The sequence below is a fragment of the Periplaneta americana genome, chromosome 1 (assembly GCF_040183065.1).
Source record: "Periplaneta americana isolate PAMFEO1 chromosome 1, P.americana_PAMFEO1_priV1, whole genome shotgun sequence".
In the NCBI taxonomy this organism is placed as follows: Eukaryota; Metazoa; Arthropoda; class Insecta; order Blattodea; family Blattidae; genus Periplaneta; species Periplaneta americana.
The window spans coordinates 165,836,534-165,846,866 of NC_091117.1; the positions used below are offsets into that span (position 1 = coordinate 165,836,534).

Here is a 10,333-nt window from a genome sequence, read left to right on the forward strand (position 1 = left end):
GGGTTCAGAACCATAGTGAGCCAAGCGCCATTTACTAAAACCGTAGAAAACAAGGGTTAAAATTTAGTTATTACCATAATTCAATGGAAACATATTATAGCAAGTAATATAAAGTATACACATTAAAACTAAATTATATGTCAACCTTCATTAAATTATGGTATTCACTTAACTTTAACCCTTGCTTTCTCCGTTTTTAATAAATGGCGCTTGGCCCACTATGGCTCTGAACCCTTCATATAGATGACAGGAGAAATATATTAGGATAATATCCTAATATATCACATATTATGTGATTGAATGTAATCAAGTGTAGTGGTGGACGGTATGCAGAATTGTGAGGGAAACCACTACCTGAAAGTCGTATGATGATAATAAATATGAATATATATATATATATATATATATATATATATATATATATATTCCCCGGTTTATTTCATTCTGTCACTCTCGTAGAAAAAATCCCGTGTAACACACTTGCGGAAATGCCAATTGCGAAATTCGTATGGAAGCTCGAACTCAACTTTCATACTCATTTTGTAACAGAGCTCTTTTCGCACTTGTATTATAATATGGTAGACTACTATTACTTCAAGGTGTTCAGAAAATATTTATTTTCTATTCGTAAGACTCCAGAAAACCACAACGGTACTTCTTGTTTTAGTAGTAGGACTAAATAAAATATTTATACTATTACTAGCTTCATCTAGACTGGACTTATTTCCAATTACAAGAAAATTCCTAATTGAAGAAACTATATATCGTCGTTGTTCCTGCAATAATTCATATTTGCGAAATATAAAATCTTTCAGTAGGAAGGAAAAACACATTTTTTTTATTCTTCCTATGGCAGCCGTACATAGGAGTCTGTGAATTCTTACATTTTCGAAACAAAGAAATATAATTACATATCATCATCATCATCATCATCATCATCGGCTCTACAGCCCGTTATGAGCCCTGGCCTCCCTCAGTAGGCGTTGCCATCTGTCTCTATCCTGTGCAACAGTCCTCCAATTCCTGTATCCCATTCTTACAAGATCCTCCTCCACTCCATCAATCCATCGCAGATGTGGTCGTCCTCGTCTCCTTTTATCTCCGGGGTTTGTGAGAATAATTCTTTTGCAAGGTTCTGATGCATCCATTCTCATTACATGTCCCACCCACTTCAATCTATTGGTTTTATCATTGATTAAAGTTCTCGTTAGCACTTTGTTAAAACCATAAAATTTACTTAGTCTTACGTTAAAAAAGTGTAAAATTGTTAAAAAAGGGATATACCTTCGACAGACGGCCCGTTTCAACGCTATGTCACGTCATCTTCAGTGTCTCTTGAACCACTGGTGATCTTGACTCTATGATGTGCATTTGTCGATGGTAGGGGTGGGGGTGTGTTGTTCCTATGGTGGGGGCTGGCTGTTTGTGTGTTGTGATGTATTATGACATCGAATAATGTTTGCGTATTGAACTGCAATTGTGTATTAAGTATATATTGTGGGTATGCTATTGTATTCTTATATATTTCGTACTGTTCTAGGATGTTTAATTGTGAACTTTTTGGTGTGATGTGTAAAATTTCCATATCTGTTTCTATATTATTGTAGTCATGATTATTGTTGATAATGTGGTCTGCATAATTTGATGTGATGTAGGGTTTGGTTATAGCTTTAATATGTTCATTATATCTTGTGTGAAAGGATCTTCCTGTCTGTCCTATGAAAAATGTGGGCAACTATTGCATTTTAATTTGTAAACTCCAGTTGAATTATATTTATTTGAATGTTTAATGTGATTATTTAGGTATTTCTGTGTTGTATTATTTGTTTTGTATGCTATCTTACACTTTTTTAACGTAAGACTAAGTAAATTTTATGGTTATTGGTTTTAATTATATTTATTATATTGGACTCTTTAAATATGCTATATAATTCCCCATTATATCTTTTTCTCCACAATCCATTTTCAAAAACTGGACCATATATTCTTCGAAGAATCTTCCTTTCAAGAATTTCAAGTCTTCTCTCGTCATTCTTAGAAATGGTCCATGTTTCTGAGACATATATCAGGGTTGATCTCACAAGTGTTTTGTATAAGGTGGTTTTTGTTTTCTGTGTAAGGGCATGTGATTTGAAATATTTCTTTAGTCCGAAATAATTACATATAGGTGATTTTATTATTTGCTGTATCACTATTTAAGTTATTTAATAGAAGAAAAATCTAAAAATCGATAAATATGTCACATAGGAGTTGTTGCAGGAACAACGACGATATGTAACATCTAAGTGTGTAATAATCCTAAAAATTGTTATTGAAACCGTATGCTGATAATTCCTTTGAATTTATTTTATGGCTGAAGTCATTTGAAGGTTTGTAATAAAAATTCTATGCCGAACAGATCCTTTGAGATTTGTATGACCAAAGCGGCTAACAGATTCTCTCCCAGTACTTTGGTTTCCTCTATGACTTTCAATCCCACATTGCTCAGTCAATGCATGTATTGCAAGTCATCTCTGAATAAGACACATTAGATAAAGATAATAATTATATAGTAAACTAAACTGTTCTCTACATACTTGGGAATGTTCATTTCTTTCCATTCCTCTATTGTGTAATTGGTTTCGTTTCTGCCCGGTACGTGGCACCAGTGTCCAGGAACAGTGAGAGCTATGTACACGTTGAAGCAGCATATAGAAAAGATAAGGACGAATAGCATGTTGAAAAGTAGGTTGAACCTGAGTTGGAACTTCCCATTCACACCAATATGAACCATCAGCTCATCAAATTCATCTCTTTCTTGTTTCTTAGAGTCAATAACTGCCATTTCGTATCTGTAACATAAGAAACAGTAAAGCATTTAAAAATGCAGTGATTTGGTCAACAATCTCAATTACACAGGCTACTAAAAACTACGTTTCGTAATCTTGTCAAAGTAATGAAGATAATAGTATAGCTTGCAGCAATTTATTTTATCTTCAGTAACTCAAAATATTACAAGAACTCAGACTGAAAAAACATGTAAAAGTAAAAGCAGATAATTGTGTTAAGATCATTATAATTGTTCATCTGTTTCACATTATTTGTTCAACTTTTGGAAAATGCTCATAATAACAATTGTTTCTGTGTTTTGTTATGACTATTATATTGTTAGTGTAATAGACTATTATAACATTTAGTCCATAACAATCATAAATTAATAGTAAATGTACCTTTCAATTTGGAGTCAATAAAGGGAAAAGGTACGAGAGATGCAATTGGACTGCTGTAAACAATCGGTGAAAGATACTAAATAAAATAAAGAAGTGTATGTAGTAGACCTATTTGTGGACCTAGAAAAGCTTTTGACAGAGTAGATTAGAATAAACTTATGGAGATCCTGAAGAAAATTGTTGTGGATTATAAAAAGTGGAGGCTATTTAGTAATCTTTTGTATGAAACGAGTCAAAGTCAGAATAGGAGAAGAAATGTAAGAGAGAAGTGGAATCGGGAGAGGAGTACGACACCTACCCTGTTCAACATTTACTTGAAATATTTAGTGGACAATTGTTTTCAGACATGGTAGGAGTGACGGTAGGAGGAATAAGAATGAAGTGCGTAAGATTTTCTGTTGATATGGCGTTGTTAGCACAAGAGGAGATGATACTAAGGGATATGCTATTGAAGCTAAATGACAGCTGTTAGGAGCATAGGATGACGATAAATACAACCAAACGAAGACCACGGTTATCGGAAGATAAATAAAGAAGGTAAACATGCGAATTCGAAATGAGGCAGTAGAGCAAGTGGACAGCTTCAAATACTTGGAGTGTACTATAAGTAGTAACATCAGCTGCTGCCAAGAAATTAAACGCAGGATAGCAATGGCAAAGAAAGCATTTTAATAGAAAAAGGAGCATCTTCTGCGGACCTCTGAAAGAATAACTAAGGAAGATACTAGTGTAGAGCTTTGTGTGGAGTGTGACATAATGTGGGCAGAAACATGGATATTACAACGAAGTGAAGATAAACGACTGGAAGCATTTGAAACGTGGATGTGGAGAAGAATGGAGCGTGTGAAATGGACAGACAGAATAAGAAATGAAGCTGTGCTAGAGAGAGTGGGTGAAGAAAGAATAATGCAGAAATTGATCAGGAAGAGAAAACAAATTGGCTGGGTCACTGGCTAAGAAAAAATTACCTACTGAAAGATGCACTGGAATGAATGGTGAGCGGGAGGAAAGTTCGAGGCAGAAGAAGATATGAGATGATAGAAAACATTAAAATAAATGGATCATTGTGTGGAGACTAAAAGTAAGGCGGAAAATAGCAAGGATTTGAGAATGCTGGGTTTAAGTGAAAGAGTTGGTCGGAACACTATGAATGAATGGATCCTAAAATTTATGAGTGCCAGAGTTCAAAACTACTTTCGTTATTCAATTTCCTTCTCCAGTACAGATATATTGATATGGACAAATTTGATACATACGTTGTTCTTTGTGGTCCCGCGTAGAAGCTGTAGGTCACTTTACCGTCTTAGACTTTCGCACCGCGCTGCACTTGGAAGTTGGTCTGCTATTGTATGGAATATGACAATAATTACTGTTCTTAAGATTAACAGAGAAGAATTTGACCTCTCTTCGCTTTTACAAGTTGATATTTGAATTCGAGTCTATCTAATGGTCTTGAAAGCAGATCTGGGACAAGAAGAGCAACACAACTCAAGTCGTAGAGGGAAGACAAAGAGGCGATCCAGACATCTTTCAAATTTGCTATATTGATATAACGTGGTAATTTTTAGTTAAGCACGTCAGAGTTTGAATTTCCTTTGATTTGACAAAAATTTGTGGAGCTGAGAGAAGTGAAAGAGTCTAGTAATTTTATTGTGATTTGAAAACAAGACCTAGCTACACATGTATCATTCCATAACTAACGATTTTTTAAATCTTGCACTGAATGATGTCACACGATGGACAAACTTCATGCGTTGAGAATCGCTGAATTTGTAGCTTTCAGTTTAAACTATTTTGAAACCTGTGTTGTAACCTTTGGATAACAGTGCACCAGGATACTTCAATTTTGTGAAATAGGTTTCGTTCAGTATGTTATATTCCGCTTACACAGTTTTTCCGCCAAAAATAACTGAAGATCAAACAAATTTTCATAGATATTGTTAAGAAAATTCTTCTTTCTTTGAAAATGCGTCTTCCAACGTGCACAGCTTCTGAAACACTTCAACGATTGAAGACTTCGTTAGTCAATATTTATTCGTTACTTTTCTCCACAAATAGTGACGTAATATGTTCAAAGTTAATTATTTTGATTCTTTTTTGCCTCCAACTTATGCAACGACCATGAATATGTCGTCTTTTTCGAGAAAATGCGTATTCATTAGCTGGCAGTAAATCATGCTCCTCTTCTTTGGGTATCAGTGTGGATATAACTCGTGTTTGTAGTAGACACTATCGTAATTGAAGGAGATAACAATCGACTTAACCGTAATTGGAATAACGATAGAAAACTTGTTTTTTCTTACATTGCGTAGATAAATTTTATTAACCAATATAAATATTGTCGCTTAGTGCATATATTCATCATACTAAAGACTAAAATGCTAATTTCTTAACTCCTTTTGATTCTCGAAGATCAATACTGACGGTTATTTCAAGGTCATTCAGAACTGAGCGAGCATTCATTTTCTAACACAGGATTTCTCAAACTTTTGAGACCGCACCGCCCTTCACTTGTCACATTTTCCGTGCGACACCCTTGTACCCAAAATTTAAAAAAAGAACATTATTTTCTGTCTGTAGATAAGATACCTAATATAACATTGACAAATATCAGCCTTATGATTTCACTATGTTAATATGATAGTGTAATACGTTTTTGTTTTACATAATTTTTCATTTCATATATTGTTGCAGTGAATAACAAACCTCATTTTCAAATTTTCGGAGGAGAATGATTGCCTGCTGCTAGAAAACACAGCCTTACATCTATAGAAACTTCGTTTCACTTCTGCGGAAACAGTGGGTGCATATTTGAAATATTTTACATAAGAATTATTTATGTCGAAATCTGTATCATTATTACAAATTTCCTCATTTGAAATTGTCACACATTTCGTCCTCGGCATCTTGCTATTATTCTTCTTTACAGGACGTTGAATGTTGCCTGTTACGAATAGCAGTATTCGGTCGTAATGTAACCGATCAACTAAAGTTCACTGCTGAACGAAATACACTGAAATTTCCCACCCCAACGCAATTACGTACTGGAACCTAAAGTCAGGGGCGTATGAAGCGCAATGTAACGGCATACAATTCTTAGCCCTAATTCAGAGAAACAGACTAACTGGTTGATTGGCTTCGTGATAGACAGAAAATTTGACTGAATAACTAATCTGACTTGATTGACAGATTTTTTGTATTTTTATAAATTTGCGTACAAATTAGGATATGGTTTCATTTGAAACCACAGCTTTAGCAGTGAGGGGAAACAATAGAAAGTGTGGTGGATTCAAATGAAGTCGCTATGCCTCAGAGGGTTAATGTGACAACGTTTTTAGTTCGTGTTCGTATCCAGATTATGGTATTGTTTGTGTTTTTGAAAAAAAAAAAAGATAATATAGCAAGTAGCCATAGTAGCTGACATGCCCTTTTAAACGCCATTAACTACCATCACCATCCACAATGAATAAGTTTTAAGGGGGATGTAGGGCGGATATGACCAAAAATCACATTTTTTAAAAAGTGGTTTAAAATAAACTTTATAATCTTGAGAATGTGTCCACAAAATGTTACGGCCGAATTCCAATTATAAATGGGCTTTAAAAATTTAAAGAGCCATGGCCGCTCTGTGCCACGCCCACTTTTTTACCAAATACTCCAGTCATCCTTCATTTTCTCTCTTTTTGTACATGCAAACGCTTGGAAAGGCTATATGTTTGAGTGTTGATGGCTGTGAGCAGGAGTACCACGTGTATTTTAGGCGGGAAGAGCATGCTTGCTTTGATTTCTTGGTTTGGAGGTAGTAAACACGTGTTTGTTGTGAAGTTGGTTTTGTAAGTTTTGTCTTCCACGAGTGTTATTTATACAGTATGCCTCGTTTCAGTAACAGTGTGTTTAGAAAAGTGAAAAGAAGTATTATAAATAATACAAAAAAGAAACGTGTGTGTGTTCAAGAAAAGGTTAGGGCTGTACCAACTCTCAATGTAGAAGGACAACAGAGCAGGTCTAGCATAAAGATTGGAGAAGGAATTGAATTGCAAAATAATGTTGATGAAAGTAAGTTGAATACAGGGTTTAGAATAATTGATTTGTCCATTCTTTCCTCTGCCATAAACAATGCCTGTTGCTGCAAGAATTATCATGGTTCTAGTGGTGGGATGGAGGCAGCAGGAATGAAATTAATTTTTCGTCGCTCCCAAGAGAAATATGGTGTACGCTATGTAAAGTACTTGGGAGACGGTGATTCCAGTGCCTTCAAAAGTGTGTTTGAAAGTGAGCCATATGGATCAGATTGCCCTATTGAGAAGCTGGAGTGTGTTGGACACGTCCAGAAACGTATGGGTTCTAGGCTGCTGAAACTTACCAAGGATATGAAGGGTAAGAAACTGGAAGATGGTAAGGGGATTGGAGGAGCTGGACGACTAACTAAGAAGGAAATCCAGTCAATACAAATGTATTATGGAGCTGCCATCAGACAGAATGTGGGTAATTTGGACAGTATGCAGCATGCTGTATGGGCAATCTACTTCCACAAGTTATCCACAGATGCCAAACCCCAGCATGGTTTGTGTGGCGAGTGGTGTCCATACAAGAAGGCACGAAACAATGCACAACAATACAGCCATAAACATAGTCTACCAGAGCCAGTCATGAATGCCATGAAACCAACTTTTAGGGCTCTGGCCAAGCCAGATCTCCTAAAGAGAAAAAACTCAGAATCCCAATGAGTCTTTGAATCAGCTGATTTGGAAGCGCTGCCCTAAAACTCTGTTTGTGTCTTCTACAGTAGTACAAATAGCCACATTGGATGCTATTTTGGTCTATAATGATGGTAATGTAGGGAGAATAAGAACTCTTCAGGAACTTGGATTTGAACCAGGTGCGTTCACAATAAACATACTCCAAGGTATCGACAGCAGGAGAAACGACAGTGCCAACACTGCTCTTCAAAAAATACAACAAGAGGCACGGCAGAGAAGATCCCTGAAGAGGAAGGAAGCTGAGGACCTTCAGGAAGAACAGGAGTATGGTGCAGGGGATTTTAGAGGTACAAAAATGGATATGGCATGTCGCATGTGTATAGAAATCTTTAAATTAAGTTTTCCGTACTTTACATTTTTCTATAGTTAAGGAACATTTTATCAGAAACTATTTAAGATAAAGCAATGAAATTTTGCACATATATTTATCACTGAATTATAAAAGTTTTCCTGCAGAAAATTTTATTTCATATGTGAATTGAAAGTTTTTACATTAGACAAAGTAGTAACATTTAATAAAACAAATTACCATACATATAAAAATATATATTTTGAAAAAGGTATTTGATATTTTAAACTTCTGTCTGCAGGGATTGGTTAGATATAGTATTGAGAAAATATACACAAAATTTCAAATCAATATGTCCAATAGATATTGAGAAAATGTTCCTTATCTTCCGATACATCAGGTTAGGATACAGTGACTTATAACTCCGCTTCCATATATGCTAGGATATTGTGAATCGGTACTGAAGCACATACATTTATTGTCAGTTATCCTACCAAATTTCAAATTTATAGCTTCAAAACTGTGGAAACCATGATGAATACAAAAAACGGTGCGCTTCCGGCCTACATCCCCCCTTAAGCTATAAGATTACTTTTAATTGAAATTGAAATTAAAATTACTAACATTTTTGTTGTCATCAATCAACTCCAGACGGTTTTTACTCCAGGTAGTGGAGTTGACAATTGTGAGAACGTCATGTACAATTTCTAACTCATCATTGATAGACATATGCTATCGCTTCTTATGATTGGAGCTGCATCTGGAAAGGCTTAATCAACAAACAAAATCTTATCTTATCTCTTCAAGAGAAAGCGCCTTCTTTGACACCGTTTGGTATTAAATGAAAACTCAGACTATACATAAGTTTTGACAACTCTTATAATGCTAATAATTGCTTATTTTGAAAGCAATTAAACTATGCGAATAAACATTTGATACTTAATGGTTTTGTTCCATTAAGACGTAGTAAGTAACAATAAAGAGAATGCTTAATTACTCTTTAATATCTCGCATCTGATAAGACAATAGAAAATCATTATATAATAATTGTGACGCCAATAGAGATTTCTAGTCATGCGATAAACGAAAGCGGCCTATTGCAATGCTTCTTCCTTGTAATTTTGTCGGTTGAGGCAAATCTCCTGCTGGAGACTCGAGCAGCTAATCGTAAGAAGTAATATGTTGTCTGTCTTTTATGTCGGAACTTAATATAAACGAGACTGACAAATTGATAAGGATCTGAATTTTTTGGTCAAATAAAACTCCTCATTTCGTGAAATAAATAACTATTAGCGTGTGAAATGGACAGAAAAAATAATATGTGAAGCTGCGATAGAAAGAGTGGGTGAAATGTATGGAGACTAAGAGGAAGATGGAAAAGAGAGAAGGTTGGTGAAGGGCAGAAAATTGTAAATGAATGGAGACTGTATTTGTGATTAAAATTTTACACACACATTAAACACAATACAAGTTCTTAGCATTCAAATACATCCCCAAAACACACATCTAGCATAGTTTCAACATTATCTGCACGAAAATTTATGTGACAGTCTTAAGTATTTTAGTGTATGCAAGTTGTAAAATGAGAATGTCAAACAAAGAGAGAGCCAAGAAAAATATGATTGCTGCCAAGCAGGAGAAAAATCAACTGCCAATACCATAGCAACCCGCGACATACAGCATTTGTGAATGGAAGTTTTAAACAAAGCATCTAGGCAGGGGACAAAAAAATGACCAGAACCGCACTGAATCACGTTTTAGGGCTAATTTTCGTAATAAAGGTGTCTTATTTCGCGCCAACTGACATATATTGCTTCAACCAACGATTCGTGATATTTTGTGATTTTATTTCGCTAAATTATGTTACATGTAAGTGTTTGAAAGGCGGAATACTGCTAAAATGACATTAGGAATGTTTTGGCGTTTATCGTTTTTACCAAAATGTCAGGTCCCTACAAATTGATTATGTTATTTCCTAGTTAACTCTCTGTTGGGGACCTTTTTCCATATTTAGTCCTAAAAAGTTAGTGCACAAACTTGTGTAGCATGAAGATTTCTGTCAGTCGAACTGTGGG

General features: G+C 35.2%; 1 protein-coding gene across 3 annotated transcripts in view; it reads right to left on the reverse strand.

Annotated features, from left to right (window-relative positions):
- The window catches only part of LOC138703396 (carcinine transporter-like), a 30,654-nt gene extending 25,455 nt beyond the window's left edge, over nt 1-5,199 (reverse strand). The window contains exons 1-3 of one of the 3 annotated variants that reach the window (XM_069831243.1): nt 4,911-5,199; nt 4,466-4,551; nt 2,577-2,831 (exon numbers count right to left, since the gene is read on the reverse strand). In XM_069831243.1, coding sequence (XP_069687344.1) covers nt 2,577-2,824 — 248 coding nt within the window. In that variant the 5' untranslated portion in view covers nt 2,825-2,831; nt 4,466-4,551; nt 4,911-5,199. Of the gene's footprint in view, nt 1-2,576; nt 2,832-4,465 lie in introns of all 3 variants that reach the window. The other 2 variants (XM_069831230.1, XM_069831233.1) reach the window with 2 other exon arrangements.
- Between the last annotated feature and the right edge of the window lie 5,134 nt (nt 5,200-10,333).